Source organism: Macaca fascicularis, chromosome 2 (genome assembly GCF_037993035.2).
Source record: "Macaca fascicularis isolate 582-1 chromosome 2, T2T-MFA8v1.1".
Lineage (NCBI taxonomy): Eukaryota > Metazoa > Chordata > Mammalia > Primates > Cercopithecidae > Macaca > Macaca fascicularis.
In genome coordinates this window covers 17,789,312-17,809,083 of record NC_088376.1, presented here as the reverse complement: position 1 = coordinate 17,809,083, position 19,772 = coordinate 17,789,312, and the positions used below count along the sequence as shown (strand labels likewise).

Genomic DNA, 19,772 nt, shown 5'->3' with positions numbered 1-19,772 from the left:
TCTTTGCTAGGTTATCTAAAGGGAGATATCCTTTCTCACATTTGCTTCCTTGAACTTACTTTTAATGTTGCGTTGTAGGGTCAAAACTTTAGAAATACAGCTTTCTCAGGAAACTTGCTCCTCAGATCCTTCAGACATATCTACCTTTAAGCTTATTGTCCCCTTGCGAATTGGCAAAGGATTACCACCCTTTAACTGGTAAAATCTACACTTAAAAATTAATCTAAAATTATTTTCAGGAAGAATTTATATAATGGCAACTAAATGCCCTGCAGCCAATTATGTTTATGATCCCTGCCTCATCTCCAAATGGTGTTAGAGTTTGAGTCACATGAGAAAATTAATTGAGTTGGGCTTGATTGTACAGGTATACGTATATACTAATGTTCTGGTTATAATGCAGTTTGCAGGTTTTCTAGTTACAGCTCAAGGCAAAGATGAGAAGCATCACTATGGGCCTGACTGCCTCTGTCCAGTACTGCCATACCCCGTCTCTAACTACTACATTTTTTCCTATTGAGTTCTCCAATCCATGTAGGATAGATAAGTCCCTTCCTGAACTCAGTTTATTTTTCTAACCCTGGCTGCACGTTAGGATCACCTGCGAACTTCTAAAAGAATTCCAAAGCCCGAGCCAAACACCTAGAAGTTCTGACTCATTGCCCTGGGGTAGGACTTTGGCATCGTTATTGTTTTAAAAGATCCCCAGATGATTCTGATGTGGAACCATGTTGAGAAACACTAATCTAGCCTAACCCAGTGAGGTTACAAATGAAGAATTTCACCAGAGAGGTCAAAGTACTTGATTTCCCACAGCAAAGAAATGCCATTTACTGGGTTCAAAACTCCCATCTGTTGACTTAAAATCCAGCATAACAAATATGAGCAAGGTTTTAGAAGGTTTTGGAAACTCATCTGCAGAACAGAGCAAATACAGGCCTATCTAAAAGGATACTTCACAATAAAGATGGTTAAAAACCAAAACCGGAGGAGGCAGAGCACTGTTAGTGGGGCTGGTAGTGGGGGGAATGGATGGTTTTCCAAAAGAGAAAACACTTGACCTGGGTCTGAAAGGCTGGGTATGATTTAAGGCAGGCACCATTGTTCACTTGTTAGCCCCAGGGCCATGCTACTCCATTTCCTTCAAGGAAACAGAGGGAAGCTGGCAAGTGCCTGCCTGGGGTGTGTGTCTGCCCACCATGTAGAGGCAGTTCTTCAGCTCTGTCAGCCATGGCCAAAGCAGGCAACATTTGATGCACCTTGGACCACTCCTGAGGGGCAGCATCAGACACCAGGCATCCTTTCAGACACCATTCTTGGAGTCGCTTCCCTCCATCACGTAAACCTCCCAGCCAACAGTGAAGGCACTGAACTCCTTCCAGGGACTGGGCAGGCTGCCTTGGGGATGCTCTTCTTGACCTTAAAATCTGCCTGATAGATCTGGTAGGGAGGTAGAAATTGTGGTGGTGGGAAAGCCAGCAGTTATCAGGTCAAAGGGTTTCTGATGAAAGAAGTTATTCAGCAGAAAGGTAATCAGATTATGGGAGCCTTAAGCACCAGTTTGGGCTAAATTCTCTGAGTCACTGGCAAATTGTAAGTAGGGGAATGACGTAATAAAACCACTGCAAAGCCAGAAGTTTGTGATGGGAAGATAGGAAATCCCTTTCTTTTTTTCCCATATGGGAAAAACAATCTAAAGATGTGTGGGGAAGCTCCTTAGAGTGCCAGGACTTTCAGTGTCCCCCAATTTATCATTAGATTCTGTCCAGACCTCGTTCTGCACACAGTAGCCTGGGGACACCACTGGAATAAGGTGTGACAAAAAAACAAGGAAATAAATTTATTAATTTTGGAAAATGCCTTTTTTTCCCCTGGAATTCACTCATAGGCATTTCCCGACTTCAGGTTTCACAAAGAGATGCACCATCCTTTGGAATTCTGAAGAAACTCAAGCTTCAATTGAGCTGAGTCTCAGTGGCATGCATTTTATTACATCGAATGCCATTTTAATGTGCTTGAAAATGGGGAGATAAGGGCAATTGGTACACATGTGTAAACCAGTACAAAGAGATCACCTGAGTGTAGAAGGTAGCCAGTAGCCTAAAACCCCTGTGTTTTGGAGGCTGTCACTTCATACTCTCTATTATGAAAGTGGGAAAAATCATGTAATTATCTCTCTAAGATGGTCTTTCCACTGTTCAATAGCACTTTCTGCAGAGATGAAAATATCTTATACCTGGGCTGTGTTAAGGTTTAAGGACAGCACAGGTATGAGATATTTTCATCTCTGCAGAAAGTGCTATTGAACAGTGGATCTAAGACCATCTTAGATGATGCATGTGGCTTGAAATGTGGCAGGTGCAAATAAGGAACTGAATTTCAAATATAGATATGTTTTTATTTCAGTTAACTTGAATTTAAATAGCCACAGGTGGCTCTTGGGTATCATCATGAATAGGGCAGTTACGGAGCATCATTAAAGTTCCTGTTCTTCTCAAGTCCCACAGAGGTGCTTTCAGGTAATTTCTTAGCACCTATAATCACAGTGGGGCAGATTAAATTACTTGTACCTTTCCATTTCTGTGCTTTGGAATTATAGGCTGTTTCTTTGTCCTGGAAACCTGATAGTCTAATGTTGTGGAAATACTCTTTGGTAGTGCACTGTAATTATAATACTTTATTGTAGGAGGATGCAGCCAGGCCCTTTTTTTTTTTTTTTTATCATCTGTGTTTTTAGTTTTAATCTTAAAAGGATTATAAAAATAGTACCGTCTTGTGGGAGAAAAATATGCTTAAAGTCTATGAGCATGGAGTGGTAGGGATTATAAGCCGTTAAACTTCTGGAAATTCTGGGGAAAGGGAAGTTAAAGCAGCAGGTAGAAGTCTCCTAGGAGAAAACTTGCCCTGAAGGGATGCTTTAAATTGGGTTAAGTATTTATGAGAAGAACTCTGCAAAAGTGGTTTCCCTGAAGGCATTTGGATTTTCCCCTGTGAATAAATTTCACCCACCTTGGTCACCTCTGTGCCATATTCTCCTAGAAACTCACCTTTATTTGGCATGCTGTCACTTAAATCCCCCCTCAAAAAAAAAAAAAAAAAAAAAAAACCTTTGAAAAAGCCAGTGGTTTGTTTTTTTTTTTTTTTTTTTCTTTCTGAAGTGTTAATTTCCTTTCTTTAGGCTTGTGTGGGCTTTGACTGGAAACTTAATCTGTGTGCCTGGGCTCTGCATTAGGTTTCAGTCATTGAAATGGGGCTTAATAAGAATTATTTGATACCTTAGGAGTCAGACGAGCCTTACTTTTATCTTAGGCTGAGGGATTTGCATTTTGAGAGGTTGTGCCAGCTGACTTGAGCCTTTACAGGTTTCAGCTTGTTGCAAACCTAGTTGGGTCCATTTCTCTCACTTCTGAGACCTTTTGCTTCTGCCACTCATAGCTAACGTGTTTTCCATGGAACACTACTCCTTGTCCCTAATTGTGTTCTCTTCCTACCTCAGCAGTGACACTACAGACAGCCGATCATTTAATACTAGACACATTCCTTAAGAAGTTGGGATAGAACTTTAATTACACAAGGCTTCCAAGCCAGCAGTCAGGGCCCTTTCCAGCGCGATTACTTTTCAAGCTCTGCCCTGCTTCTCCTTCCAGTTCCCTCTGGACCTTCGTTTTCAGATCTCCTTAGAAGCTGAGGAACGCAGGTCCTTTTGAATTTCTTTAGATCAGTGTTGTCCTGTAGGACTTTCTGCAATGATGAAAGTACCCTGTCTATTCCTGGCCACATGTGGCTATTAAGCACTTGAAAATGGCTAGTCTGACTTGGAACTGAATACGTGATTTCATTTAACTTTAGTTAATTTAAATTTATAAATCCATGTGTCCATGGCTACTGTGCAACTCTAGATTATGCCCTTGACTTTAAAACAGTGTGTCTTGGGAGAGTTTTCTTGGCTCTGGCCCTCCACTTTCATGAACCAGCTCCTCCCAGAGGGGAAAGAACTCTCTTTGACTTCAAAACTGACTTCCTTTGATTGCTAATTTAGACAGGCTAAGCCTTGAGCTTAAAACTCTTCACCAACTGTTTATACCCTCCATACCTGGCTTCAACATGCCCTTTGTTCTCTGTGACTATATCCTTATTCTTTATCCAGCAACAGCAAATATGCATTAATTTTCTACAGACAAGAAGGTTTCCTTTGGAACTCAAGAATGAGGTATGAAACTTGGTTTCAAAGGACTTAGGGAAAGGAAAGCTATCAGCAAGTGTTTATAGAGTACCAACCACCGTGTGCCTGCCAATGTTTGAGATCTGGGGAATACAGAGTGAATTAAAGTCCATGTGTACAAGCTAATAAACAAGATTCTATCAATATGTCAGCAAATAAGTACAGCGCGAGGGTCTGAGAATAATGGTAGATGCTTGTAATTTTAGAAATGGTTGTGAAGAATGGCATCTTTGGTAAAGTGATATTTGAGCAGTAATTGGTATGAAATCGGGATGAAGAAGGCAGATCTCTGGGTTAAGTGCATTCTAGTTGGAGGGAACAGCAAGTACGGTGTCCTAAAAACAAACTGTTCCTGTCATTTCCTCCCCTCCTTCCCCATGGTTTCTCATTTTTGCTTCTCTTTCTAAGAGTTACATTTATAGGCATACATTTTGACACTGGACATCACAAGAAATTGAGCCAGTTCACAACTCCACTGGTGCTGGTAAAAAGATTATACTAAGATGGATAAAAGACTATGAAACATAGTCAAAATGCCCTTCTCAGTCACCTCTGGCGTAGGATTTTATACATCTGGGTTCTCACCCCAGATTGACATAGGTTTAATAGATAAGATTCAGTGTGGGGCAAATTTAAGGTGCCAAAGTGAGATACATACTAGAACTTTCATAAAGAATTGTCTTAAGAAATAGAAAACATTGTAATTTGACATCCTAGCCAAAGGTCATTCAAAACATTTCAAAGTTTAGATTGCTTATTCCACTCTGATCTCTAGTACTAAATGTTATTTCAGCACACAAATGTGGTCATTCCCATGGATGGAAAGAGCCAGCTGTGTTCCAGAACTATGTTGGAAGATTGCACCTTGAAGACTGTGTGTTTGGTTCTCATTTTCCATCTTAAAATCACTGCTGGAATCTATCTTGACTTTTCCACAGCCCATTGACAATTGTCATTATGTAAATACTGTCCTTTTTTCTCACCAACTACTATGGCTGATGTCTCCCTTCCAAAATTTGTGTTGAAACTTAATCCCATTGTGGTGGTATTGAGATGGAGATTTGGGGGAAGTGATTAAGTCATGAGTGGATTAGTCCTACGTAAAAGGGCTGGAGGTAACAGCCTGGGTCCTTTTGCCCTTCCATTTTCTGCCATGCGATGACACAGTACTAATCCTCTCTAGAGGACACAGCGACAAGGCGCCATCTTGGAAGCAGGAAAGGGAGCTCTCATCAGACATCAGACCTGCCAGTGCCTTGAATTTGGACTTGTCAGCCTCTAGAACTGTGAAAAATTTCTGTCCTTTATAAATTACCCAGTCACACATATTTCGTTATGGCAGCCAAACAGACTAAGTTACCAACCTTAGTGGGATTGGTAGGACCTGGAAGGGAGTAGACCTTTTTTTTTTTTTTTTTAAATACAGAGTCTTGCTCTGTTGCCAGGCTGGAGTGTAGTGGGACAATCTCAGCTCTCTGCAACCTCTGTCTCCTGGGTTCAAGCGATTCTCTTGCCTCAGCTTCCTGAATAGCTGGGACTACAGGCACGCACCATCACGCCCTGGCTAATTTTTGTATTTTTAGTAGAGATGGTGTTTCGTCATGTTGGCCAGGATGGTCTCGATCTCTTGACCTTGTGATTCGCCCACCTCGGCCTCCCAACGTGCTGGGATTACAGGCATGAGCTACCGCGCCGGGCTGGGAGTAAATATTTTACTCACCAGGAGGGTAGCATCATAAACGTTGCAGCTACTCACCACAAGAGAGCCCTTTATGCTGTTTACTGCAAATAGCATCAAGGTCACGACAGCAATGAGTAATGCCCAGGAAAGGCAAAGATCAACCTTACACTTTTTCATCTAACTGCATTATGAGAAAACAAGCAAAATTGCCCAGTTTAAGGGCAGATTCTCAGATTTTGTTTCAAATTTCCTGCCCTTTGTTGTCCTTTCTAGAAGCCTTAACAATATTTGAAACTTCTTTCTTTTTTTTTTTTTTTTTTTACTTCCTCTGCTTGAAAAACATGAAGGGGGAAGTTTCAAAGTGTTTGGTGTTATCTTAGAAACCAAAGTGGAGACGGGCGGATCACGAGGTCAGGAGATCGAGACCATCCTGGGTAACACAGTGAAACCCCGTCTCTACTAAAAATACAAAAACTTAGCCGGGCGAGGTGGCAGGCGCCTGTAGTCCCAGCTACTCGGGAGGCTGAGGCAGGAGAATGGCATGAACCCGGGAGGCGGAGCTTGCAGTGAGCTGAGATCCGGCCACTGCACTCCAGCCTGGGTGACAGAGCGAGACTCCGTCTCAAAAAAAAAAAAAAAAACAGAAACCAAAGTGAATCTGAATGTGTCTTTCTGTCCTTCTTGTGTCATTTTTCGAAATGAAAGAGACCTGTAAGTTCATCATGTCCAACCCATTTGTTTGACTGGTTGGAGAACAGGCACAGAGAGTGGTTGGGTAGTTGCCCTTGAACTCAAAGTCAGCTCATGGTCGGTTCAGAGCCTTCTCCACTGCAGCCTGCTGCCATTCCCAGCATGATGAATTCTCCTCCAGTAGAAGTCATATAGCAATGTTTTATAATTAACTCTTACGTGAGCAAATGAGCTCAAGCAGAGAAGATTAAGGCATATTGCTTTCCATATATCTGGATGGCCCAGAACACTTTTTAACTAGGTACTTAAAAATCTAATACAATTGTTCTTGCCCATATTCTTCTGTAATTCTTTCATCAGCTGTGAATGAAAGTACACCAATTTTATTTCCTTGAAAAATAAGCCAAACATAATTTTATTTCAATATTTTAGAATTCCACAGTCTTAAGGTACATCATTGCCTCCCCATCTCTGCATGTCAAGCTTCCTAATTTTATTAGCATGTTGCGAAATAACACACTAAGTGTCTCAAAGCCAAGGTAGATCAGCTCTCGCCTGATAAATGTGCAGGAGTCAGCGGAGAATTTGGAAATTGAACTGGATTCTCAAGTTACTGCCTATTTGCCAGACCTATGCTGGTTATGAACAATATTTCAAAACCAGATTATTTGGCTCTACATCCTAAACACTCTTGGCAACTTTATTGTAACAATAATTGGTTCCATTATATATTTGAAAGCGTCAGGGCACAGTGGTAACAAAAAAAATTGTTATATTTCAAATTGTCTATTCATTCAAATTTCCTGAAAGGTTTTTTAGAAGTCATCAAACTGCTACATTCTATTGATGAGTAGGAATAGATTTACCAAACTCATACTTATCTTGTCATTTCTTTCCTGCAATTTTCTTCGGTGTGAGAGAGCATTGCATGGAATGTTACCTTTCTAACAAGTGAATGCTTGTGTGGCATTTTTTACCGTCTAGAGGATTTTCACATGTACTTCAAGCATGTTTGCTCTTCATCATGACCCTACAAGGTGCCATTTTATAAATCAGGAAATGGAGGTTTCAAGAAGTTAAGTGGCCCACAGCTAATACATGTAAGAGCCTGAACTCACACTCAGTTCAGGCTTAAAACTCTTTTACCTTAAAACTCTTGGACTTCACCAAGCTGACCTTATTATATATGTCTCCTAAAATAAGTGAAGTAATTACAAAGAACCAAAGCTCGTGTCTAGGAAACGTACTGCTTCCCCACCCCTTGTATACCCTCTTTAACTCCTAGCAGCCAACCCATGCCTTTACTTTGTACCGGAATGTGTGTAAAGTTCTACTCTTGAACTTACTGATGGAATATCTATTTCACTGTGGAGGATCAGGAAGGATGTGGGCTTATGTGTCACCACTGGCTTTGTCTTTCATTCGCTGTCTCTCATTGACCTGTGATAAGTTATTTCATCTCCTTGACCCTTAATTTCTCCATCTAGAAAATATGAATGACAAAATTGCATGGGTGTGATAAGTAAATGAAATAATCATTACAATACTTAGTACTGGACTAAGCATTTGGTCTGCATTCAATGAGTTGTGATCATGGTAATAATAATTATTATTATCACATAGATCTGATTTCTAAAGTAGATAGCCTTTGGCCTTGAACTGAAATGTGATTATCCACATTAGAGAATTAAATGCATGTTAAAAATATTCATATTAGAGAGTTAAATCATGACTTTTCGCATTCTGGTTAAACCCTAATATTAGTAGAGAGAATTGAATGGGCAGGTGAAATAATCATTAACTGTAAAAATTCAGGTGGCCACAGGGGCCTGGCAGGGGAGTAGGTGACATGAAGGAGTGACAGGGAGGAGGCAAATTTGAGGACATAGACACTTTCTCAAGAGGAGCGTCATAGCTCACAGCCAGCTGACTGTTGTCATAGGATGATGTGGACCCGCTGTTGCCAAGCCTTCTTTATTTCTTTAAGTGGAATTAGAAAACCAGCTTTGCATGTGAAATCTCCAAATTTTAAAACTTGGTTTATAAAAAGAGAAGAGTTCAGGCCGAACAGAACACATCTGTGCTCTGTATCCAGCTCTCGTACCCACTGTAGCAATTTCTGCTTTAGCTTCTCAGCCTGTGCCCAAGTTATTTGGTTGTTAGAAACCAAGCGCCTTGGACCTCGTTATAGTACCTTTTAAAGGGATGCCTTTCCCAAATATGGTAGTACTCTGGCCCTTTTCCAGAGAAAATATGGAAATCATCTGTTTTGACCAATATTTTCACATGTTTAATAAAACTGTAATTGAAAAACCTTTCAGGTACCAGGCATGCACAAGAGCCCTGCGGCATATTTGGAAAAAATGGAGCAAAAGCCTCCACAGAGAAATTTATCAGTGAAAATTCTGCTCTCACAGGAAATTGATATTTGGACCAAATTCCATGCTTAGTTGAGGCAAATGGCTCATTTCAGGGACTGATTTTTCTGATTCTCTAATAGTCACTACCTTTTAAAAATCTGTCCTTACCAGATTTTGTGTTAGTTTCTGCATTTTCCATTAAGCTGCCTCAGCACTTTGAGATAAAGAATTGTTTAAATCCTAAATGAATAACTTAATTAAAAAGCACATCTTCATTTAGACCTTTCTTATTTCCAAAGCTCTTTTGATGAAAATCATTTCATGCATTTCAAAAAATTCCTTAGAAGAACGTAAAGATCTTGAGGAAAGGACCATGTCTTATCCTGTCCTCCCTTCCCTCAAGGGTTTAACTATGAGGGCTCTCAGAGAGCAGCCCATTTTCGTTTATGTGGACTAATTTTGCTGGTAAGTAACAAATTATTTTAGTTGAATTGGAATGTTATAAAACTCCATCAGTCGTTTATCATTATCTTGCCTCTATCAGACTGTGCTATTTACCAATGTTGTTTTGACTGTCACCAAGAGAGTTAATCATCTTTTATTTTCAATAATAAATTATTTCCTTGTTGCTACAGCCCACCAAGTCCTGTCAACTGAGGGAGAATTGTTTCCTCAGTTGCTATCACTTTAGGTAAAGTACCAATTTTAAAGCACTTCTCTGCAGAGGCATAACGTTATTATTTTGACAGTTCATGAAATAGTGCTCCGTTCTACTGTTTAACTTGATCTGATAATACCATTTACATTTATATGGCTTAACTTTTTCAACTGGCTTCCTCTTTTTCTCAGCCCCAAACCCTACATTCTGGTTTTTGACTCATCTCATAGTCCCTGCCGTCAGTCTTTGCCAGGTAAATGCACTGTTAAAGTGAACTTTATCGATGAAAAACTGAAGAATTTCATGTATTGATGACAGTATTTACTATAACCAGCTTGCTTCTCCCCAGCTTTCAGAAATGTATTTTGTTCACATGAGTCCTATTAGAGCTGAAAGAGCATGATTGAGAAAGCTACAATTGTTTCAGCTTTTTGAATATGCCACAAGTGCTAGAATTCTGAAATACTGCCTTTGGCAATGATGTGTAGATATTTCCACCTGCAAGAGTCATTTTAAATGTTTAGGTTTTGTCTCCCGTTATGTGGCCTGTATCTCAGACAGGTCCCCTGCCTCTAAAAACAAAAACAAAAACAAACAAAAAAAGGAAAAATCAATGAAAATTCAGCAAGTGTTGGGGGACTCAAATTGTACTTCATTCTTCAATGATACAAGAAAGCAAGAAAACCGAGTATGCCTTTTTAGGATTTATTTGGAGTCATTGGGGTTAGTAAGTGTTAAACAGGAAAGGATGCAATTGAAATTCCAGCTCAGTTATTTTATGTTTGTCACTGGAGAAAGCCAATTATTTTTCCGTTCAGCTACAGCTTGTTTCATTCTGTAGAAGACTAAAAAAACTTCCTTGTAAATTACATTTAAAAAAATTTGAGTTTAAAGGTACAGCCAAGATTTCAATTTAAAGTACCTCATTGCATGAATTCCTTTGAGACACAAGTAATCATTCCTTAATCCCTTAATTTGTTTGGTAAATACAAATTTATGTTTATGCAGTTTTCTTAAAGCAATCATAGCAAACTACTAAATTCATGAGCCAAAATGTTGGTGTAACTCAAACCTACAAAGCTAAATTCCCTCAGTTGAACAAGTCCAAACGGGGAAATCACACACATAAATGCATAAAAACACACGCTCACACACACACTTCCTGTATCAGTTCTGTCTCAATTTGTGACCTCATGTTTGCATTTAAAGGCAAGTAACTGATTCACATGAGGTAGCAGTTGTTAATTTTGCCCCTCAGACTAGAATATAAGCCACAGGAGGGTAGGGACCAACCTGGTATTTGTTTTAGATCTCTTGTTGTGTGGAGAGTGTCCCAGACATTTGATATCCTTAATTGTTGGCCAGACGGTAGGTAATTTAAGTGTGGGGAAAAAAAAAAAAAACCTATATGTGTGTGTGTGTGTGTGTATACATATATATATATATATATTTTCTTACTAGGTTTTTTACTAGAATTATTTCCTGCTCTTTCAATTTTAGAGTATTGATTATGTCATTTGTGAAAGGTTTTAAAAACATTATTAGTATTACAAACACATGTGCATGAAAAGGAAAATTGATGCTTTTGAGCTTATCTCTTTATTTTCTGCCCACATGGTCGTCTCCCTATTAGGTATGGTTTCTCCACTTCTGATCCTGCTGCCCAGAGGCTCTGTAGGGCTGTCACTTGAATGAAAGCTGCATGCTTCTGCCATGACAGTATCTGCCTTGCATTTACTTATTTATAATGAAAACATTTTTTTAAGTACAGAAAAATAATAGAAAATTCAAAAATGACAGAAGGGTATGAAATAAAAAGTTGCTTCTCAACCTCAGTTTTCTACCCACTTATTTTCCTTTTACAGGGCCAAATAATGTTTGATTCTCATGTTCTTGCATCTACTCCCAGAGACAGTCTACATATATAAGCATGCGTGTGTGTGTGTGTGTGTGTGTGTGTGTGTGTGTGTGTGTGTATTGTCTTTAAAAAGCAATAACAACAAAGCAGAAATGGTGGTGTGTCAGCCAGGGTTCCAGTTGCAAACAGATGGCACCCTCAAATTAGGGAAATCTGAGGAGAGTTTAGTAAAAGAAGAACTTACAAAGGTATGGACAGAGTCAAGGGAAACCACTACAAAAGGGGAGAAAGCATAGTGCAGAAACTTGGGACTAGTAATTGCTATGTTGACTTGCTGGGCACAAAGGGGCAAGGAGAGGGAAGAAGTAAATCTTGGAAATGACCTTCCCAAGAGAACCTGTGACCTCCAAGTGAGGTACTGGAAACAATTCCACAGAATTTTCCACAGAGAGGGAGCCAGAGCACAAATACCCTAAATGTGCTCCTCATTGCTTCCCTTATATACTGCTGGGTCTACTCATTGGCCAAACTTAATGGAAGCTTGAGGGCAAGAGAGCTGGTTGATGTAGTCCATTAAGATGAGCCTCCTGGGGCAGAGAGTCCGGCGACCAAGGGTGGAGGACTAAGGGCAATAGAAGACACCCAGCCCAAGTAACTCTATACATTAATCTCTACCTTGCTTTTTTTCTTGAATGTTATAGCCTGGGCTTCACCACTTATAAAGATAGCCACATGAAGCTGCCCCCTGCTTTTTAGTCATTGCATTGTATTCCTTGTTTGGATTTGTCTAATTTATTTTACTACTCTTCTCTTGATAAATGGTTAAAAAAAAAAAAACCTGTTTGTCCTTACGAACAACACTTCAGTGAATTTATCAATGAATATCATAAATTTTTAGAAGTGAAAGTGCTAGGCAAAAGGCTATTTGTGTTTGCAGTGCTGATTGATATCAATAACACGTACTCCTGAGATGTTATACCAGTTTACACTCCAGCATTATGAGAATGTTTGTTTCCCCATACTTTGCCCAGCTCACTGTGCTGTCTGACTTACTGATCTCTTTCAATATGCGTTAGGTGAAATATGGTATGCATTTCTCTTGTTAGCAAGGAGGTTGACACGCTTCACTTTTAGAGCTTATTCTCTGGTGGCATGGTCAGGAAGTAATACTTAAAGTAGCATTTTTTTAACACAATGTAGAGAACTTACATGATATGTTATTTGTTTCCAATAAGCATTAATAGTGATTTTAAATGGCATTAATTCTTCTGGCACTTATTGAGTACTTACTGTTTAAAAGCAAGAATTGTAAGGCATTGTCATTTCACAGAGATTTTACAGTATTAATTACGTCATCCCTGAAAGGTTTTAAAGTACTATTACTACAAAAATATTTGCATAAGAAAGTGAATCGATGCCTTCAAGTCACTTGTGTCTGTTTTCTTCCTGCACACACTATAGTCTCCCTGTTAGCTAAATGATGGTTTCTCTAGTATTGGTACCCCAGAGACCATGTGGATTGTCACTTGAAGGAAAGCCCCACACCTCTCTTCTCTCAAGGTGTAATTAGATAAAGCATTAGGGTTCAAACACATTTTTAAAAACTAAAAAGAAGGTATTGTATTAGAAGTTCCAATCACAGAGTGCAATAGATTTTCAGCAAAAAGAAATATTTCTAAAATGTTCCTATCTTTGGCTTAATCACAAAGTGTTTGTTTGTTTGGTTCGTTGGTTGTAGTAATTGGCCAAGGTATCTGATTGGCTTGGGGATGTCTTTCTTTCCTGAAGAATTATACAGGGAATCCTCCCAGATTGCTTGACTTGCTTCTTTGTTCTGGGTGGTAGGAAGTGTATGACTAGCCAATAGCCTTGTCCCACCTTGTCTCAAGGGTCAGAGCTGCTGTTGCCAGCATCACAGGCCACAGCGGCTTTCTGCCAGATGGCTGCCTCAGTATCTGACTCGGAAATGCTGCAGGCAATTAAAAACCTCCTTTTAGAGAACACGTCTTTCAATTCTGGGCCCATATGGTGATCAGGGCCTCTGGGTTTGCAATCATTTAAGAGGTCAGGCTCGAGAGAAAAGCATAAGGAAAGAACTGGAAGATGAGAAATGCCTGTAAAAAGGTGAAGAATAGGTATTTAATTTCACTAACTCCAAAATGAGCGGAGAAGGGGAAACAATTATTAAAAACTGGGTTCTCCACAGCCTTCCCATTCAAATGGGACATCACCCAGGGAGCAGCTCCCTTCCTATCTGTAAAGTCAGTTTTATGTGTACTTGGCTAGGTCCTGGGACCCACTAATCTCATTGTTGCTGTGAAGGTATGTTGTAGACGTGATTAACAGCTAAAATAATTTGACTTTAAGTAAAAGAAATTACTCTCTATAATGTGAGTGGGCTTCATCCAATCAATTGAACAGCCTTAAGAGCAAAAACTGAAGGTTCCCAGAGAAAAAATACTGCCTCAAAACTGCAGCATTGATTTTTGCCTGAGTTCCCAGGCTGCCAGTCTGCCCTATAAATTTCAGACTTGCCAGCCCCCCCAATACCACTATGCTACACCTGCAGGTTAAAAATATTCCCAAAGTACTTGTGTATTAATATTTGAGAAGCAGTACTCTAAAACAATACATTCTATTCACCAGTTTCCATGGATGATTATTTGAGATGTTAAATTTAGTTGTGTCAATTTCAGTGGTCTTACAGTGAATATATAACACTAAGCAAGACATCCACAGGTGTTTGTAGAACAAATAAATTTCTAAGTTTCCCCCCACAAAAAATCATTCCAGAAAACAACAGTAGGTAGATACATGAATTCAGTGATACACAAATGCATGAATTCAATGATACGTGAATGCATTTCTGACAAGTGTTTATGATTATTGTTAAACCTTGAGATTTTACCTAATGGTTCAGCTAATAATAGGCACCATTTCAAAGATTTGGACTAAGGCCATATTCAGAATTTCTAATATTTATCTGAAATAAGTCTAAATCTTATTAGGCTGCTCATCTGACTCTCAAAGACGATAGTACAGTTCCAGAAATAGACACAGCTAAGCAGTCAATTCATATTCTCAAGACCTGGAACCTCTGTCTGTAGGCAGTGAGTGTGGGGAAAATGTGAGATAAAATGGGGAAGGTGGTATGACCTAGAGTGAAGGTTTTGATATTACTCATGGGCTTATTTGAAGAGAAGTGAAATATTATGGGCCATGTGATACTATCATATGCTGAGAGGTGCTACCCATGTTCACTTCCTTTAGTGGATGGCTTTCTAGGTGACAGATATTCTTATTGGAACTTCTTTTTGGAGAACTTTATGAATAACGAACTTGCCTGTTGGGGAAGAAAATTCTCTAAAGATGGTTAGCTGCTCACGGAGAGTCTATAGGAATGAATCGAAGTACCGTCATCTCTCGGTACCCATGGGGGATTGGTTCCAGGACTCCTCGAGGAGACCAAAATACACAGATGTTTAACTCCCTTATATAAAATTGTGTAATATTTACGTATAACCTATGCACATCCTCCCATATCCTTTAAATCATCTCTAGATTACTTATACCTAATACAATGTAAATTCTGTATAAATAGTTGTTATACTGTATTGTTTAGGGAATAATGACAAGAAAAAAAGTCTGTACATATTCAGTACAGCTACAGCCATCTATTTTTATAAAAAAATATTTTCCATCCACAGTTGGTTGAAACCACAGATGTGGAACCCACAGATACAGAAGGCTGACTATATACTGCCTTCATATGAGAATATCTTAACTAAAGAGACTTAGACTAATTTAACAACCTGGATTAAAAGTAATGTTGAAGTCGGATTAGGGTTTGCTATAGGGTTAATTAGGTGGGTTTTGTATCATTGTTTAGAGGAGTACCTTTATTTCTAACTATGCACGTGTATATACTTACTCTCCTTCCCATTCCTTTGGCTTTGTAAACATTGTGTATTAAACATAAGGAGATGTTGTTTGATATGTGAGGTCATGACTGGTAACATCTTTTCCTGTGGTTTGGAGTGCACAGATGCAATGTCCCATGCAACAAATGACTGTTCCCCTCACCTCCCACTGGCCCTCATCCCACTCTGACCAGCAGTATACTACTTAGCATGTTATTAGTGACTCTTGAGGATTCTGGGGTTGACTTGGGATGCCTTAACTGGATCCTATGGGCCTGAGAGAATCTGCGGACCTTCTCAGATGACCTACAAATTTTGTATTTATCTTCCCCCACTCCAAAATGTGTTCATAAGGCTTTTATCAAACTTAGGTGACCCCAGCAAAGGTTTAGAGTAGCTTTGCCTTCCGAACTTAACTACCTATTCCACCAGTACCGATGGTGTGCATAAAAGAACCTGAGGGCCTATATCATATAGAGGAAAAGAATACTGGTTTAAAACAAAGGTTGGAATGCATATGACCTCAAGGGCTGCCCGGAATTGTTAAGCTGGGGAGTCTCCTAGGGTTAACTAATAGGGAGTCGCTGGCTGGTGGTGAACATGTCCTGCATACAGGCTTTTGGGAAAAAATTCAGGTTAAGCTGAAGCAGTGGTAGCTTTTGGTAGCTTCTGCTGTAACAGGGAGAAAAACGTGGCATCCTGGCTGGATTCTTGTGAAGTGATATGATGTATCTTAGCCAACTTTCCTTGTATACAGTGGGTGCTCAGCATGTGCAAATTCTTATTGTGCACTGCCCCTCCCCACATCTGCCTGTGTCTGTATGCAGTACAGTTGCTTGTTTGGCTTTTCTTCAAAATTCAATGGAGAGGCTTTCTCTTGGTGGGTCTACCCGTAAAGTAACATGTATTTTCTCTCTCCAGGAGACCCATTACCGTGGTGGACCTGGAGCTGTGCAGATTGGTGGACCTTCTCTCTCTCTCTGCCCAGTCTCTCCCTCTTTCTTTCCCCTTCTCCCTCCTTCAGTCCCTCCCTCCCTCCCTCCCTCTCCCTCTCCGTCCATCCTTCTTCCCTTTCTCTCCCTTTCTCTTTCTTTTAATGGTCCTTTTTTCTCTTCCCTGTTGATTGTGTTCTGCAAGCATCAGACTTAAACCACTTGCATTTGTCAACGCATCTGTGGCCACCACTGCTCCCAGCACCCATCTCATCTGTTTTCATTTCTGTCTTATCACCGCTCACTCCTGTCACTTTTCATGTTTCTAAAGTTTTGCTAGAAAAGGACTGGCCAGCACAGAGAAGAATTTCTCTCTATCCGAGGTGTGAAAGAGCTAATCAACCTCTCCTTAGGGGCATGTTTTTCACAAGGGAACTTCTTCCAGCTTTATCCAGGTGCTGTCCCCTCAGCAGCATAAGTTGTATATGTGTTTGTGGTGCTGGGGTGGGGGTCGGGGTTGCTGTTTTGTTTTCTGCTTATTGTGTTTTTTTCAACTAATTATAGGTCAGGGTTCTCAACCTTGGTTCTACATTAGAATCATCTGGGCGGCTTCTGAAAATCCTGATGCCTCCGTTCCCTTCCAGAAAAATTAAATCAGACTATCTGGGAGTGGGACCCCTTCAGTATTTTTTAAATTTCCTCAGGTGATTGATTTCAACATGCTGTCCAAGTTGATAACCACCAATCTAAGCTAAAATTCTAAAATGTTGGAAGGCTGAATTTCAAGTCATGGAAATTTGATTTTATATTTACAAACAACAAACCTTCCTAATCAGCACATAGGTGCTTGTCCAAAACATACCCTATACAAAAAATATATACGTATGAAATAAACAAAATGTGGTTTCACTTTTTTTTTTTGCTTTAACAATGTTAAAGAAACCTAAAGCATTATTAGTTGTTTCGAAAATTGATCCAAATATAACCATGTTAGAAAAAAATACATGTTCATTGTTGTGTTTCTCCCAAATTTCACACACAGTTCAGAGAGCATTTCTGCCTATATTTTTAGCTAAGCATAGAGCTCTTGGTCCGGGAGACACTGAGAATTTCAAAATAGCTTGTTACCTAAAAATATACTTCCTGAAATGAACTTGAGGCCCAAGAGGGATGAATGGCTTTATTTTTTTTCTTCTATATTTACTGTTACCACAAGAAAGCAAATCTTAAATTTATATATCTTTATATTTTTAGACACCCAGGAAACAGGTGCTATGCCCAAGCTACAAAGACAGTTGCAGGACAAAGTATCTAAGACAGAAACCTAAAATTCACAGGACAGAGAGTGACTGTGGAAGGGCATTGAACGTGTTCCTCTCTAGGCAAGAGAAGAGGGAACACGAGGCTTTGCTTAGGCCTTTCTAAGGGTTATGCCTTGGAAAAGTACCTCACAACTTTCTATGGCCCAGCAACTCCTCCAGTGCCCCATTTCGGTCTAAGTGCTTAATATTTATTAGTCTAGCATGTAAGTATTAATTCATGTTTGCTGGTTAAGTGCCTAGTAGCCTTGTCATACTTCACTGCCTGTCGAAACTAATGTCTTTAATTAACATGATCACCATCTCATTGAGGAAGAAAATGGGGATTAGGGTGTTATACCTTTATTTAAACTGCCCCTAGCTTGCAGTGTGTATTTTGCAAAGAAGAGTCTGTCTTCCATATTTTATTGAATAAACGTGAATGAGTATCACATTTATAATCACACTCCTCTCTAATCTGAGTGCAGAAGCTCTATATCCTATCCTACTTGGTATCAAGGGCTCCTTGTATTCATCCTGTGTTCACTCATTTATGCAATAAACATTTTTTATACCTTCTGTGTGACAGGTTCTCTTCTTGGCACTGGAGATGTAGTAGGTAAATGAGGGGGAGAAAGTCTCATGGAGCTTACATATTTGTGGATAGATTATTAGCAAGTATGTGATGCGGATAGTTTGTGCAGACAATAAAACAGAGTCCTGTGGTAGTTACTTGCAGGTTGCTGTGTAGCATGAAGAGGTGGCATTTGATCAGAGACCAGAAAAGTGACAGGAAGCTAAACAAAGGTAATAGCAAGTGAAAGGCCTGAGGAGGGAATGAACTTGGCTTCTTCCCAGAAAGGGGCAGGAAGCTGGCCATGATGGTGGTAAGGGAGAGGTAAGGTGGAGGCAGATCCTTAGGTGGATTCAGCTTTTATTTGCTGTGATCATACTCCAAGGCCTCACCAATGCTTGGGATCGTGTCTAGGAGACACTCAGTAAGTGTTGGTTCATCAATTGATTTCCCTTAAACACAGAGAGAAGTCAGTAGAACTAGTCCCTTGAAAAGAAGACCCTTATAGCTCTTTGAGGAGTAGGTCAGGAAAATGGTGGTAAAGTCTTGTGCCTCCACCAACAGTTCCTCCTTTTGTGTGGCACTTCATGACTCTGTGAGGTTGTAACCTCCCTGCCCAGCTGGGCGGTGATGCTCGCCTGGCTCCCACATCCTCTGCGCTGCCCTCTATTTTGGGTCACCCTGACTTGGTCTGTTTCCTGTCTTATTCACCCAGCTAAACTATAATTTCCTTAAGGGTACTTTTATTTGTGGGCCCAGCACTCCGTACTATGCAGGGGCCCATCTAGGGTTCTTTATTGAATGATAAGATTTTTGTAGAAAGTTGGCCTTACGACAACCGTTGACAAAAGCAAGTGGCTACTCAACCACCCCAACCCCTCCCCACCCCTCACCACCGTACAATGGATTTTATTACAAATTGCATACATGAGGGAGTTCTAATCTGATGTGAAGGAATTATTTTGCCTTTCTTCAGATTCATTCCATGACATCAAATTCATTTGAAATTGCGTAACATCTTCAGGAATTCATTGGCAGGCTGCCTGGCAGTTGGATAATGATTTAATATATCTTTCTCTCTCCTCAGTTAACAATGACATGATGGTCACTGACAACAATGGTGCAGTCAAGTTTCCACAACTGTGTAAATTTTGTGATGTGAGATTTTCCACCTGTGACAACCAGAAATCCTGCCTGAGCAACTGCAGCATCACCTCCATCTGTGAAAAGCCACAGGAAGTCTGTGTGGCTGTATGGTAAGAGAGCCTTTGAAGAAGTTATTCTTTCTTTTCCCCTTTTTACATAATGTATTCTCGTAGTACACACAGTCAGTGTATCTCTGTCCCCTAAGTGTAAACACCTGTTCCATTTCCCTTTCCTTTAGACCATCTCTCTTTCGATTATTAAATGTAGTTTCTAGGGTGTTCTCTGCATGTACGTGTACGTTTATATGGGTATGTCATGGTATATAAAACGATCTTTAATATAGTAAATCTGGAAACTCTTTCTTGTATCAAGAAGAGGGATTTGCCACTTAGTAGGCATTTAACCGACACCTCCTCACTACCCCACAGTGAGA

General features: G+C 39.9%; 1 protein-coding gene across 6 annotated transcripts in view; it reads left to right on the top strand.

Annotated features, from left to right (window-relative positions):
* The window catches only part of TGFBR2 (transforming growth factor beta receptor 2), an 87,612-nt gene that overhangs the window by 18,876 nt on the left and 48,964 nt on the right, over window positions 1–19,772 (top strand). For 5 of the 6 annotated variants that reach the window (XM_045387070.3, XM_005545565.5, XM_074030856.1 and 2 more), the window contains one exon: window positions 19,281–19,449. In XM_045387070.3, the coding sequence (XP_045243005.1) occupies window positions 19,292–19,449 (158 nt within the window). In that variant the 5' untranslated portion in view covers window positions 19,281–19,291. Of the gene's footprint in view, window positions 1–9,807; window positions 9,865–19,280; window positions 19,450–19,772 lie in introns of those variants that run through there. The other variant, XM_045387071.3, reaches the window with a different exon arrangement.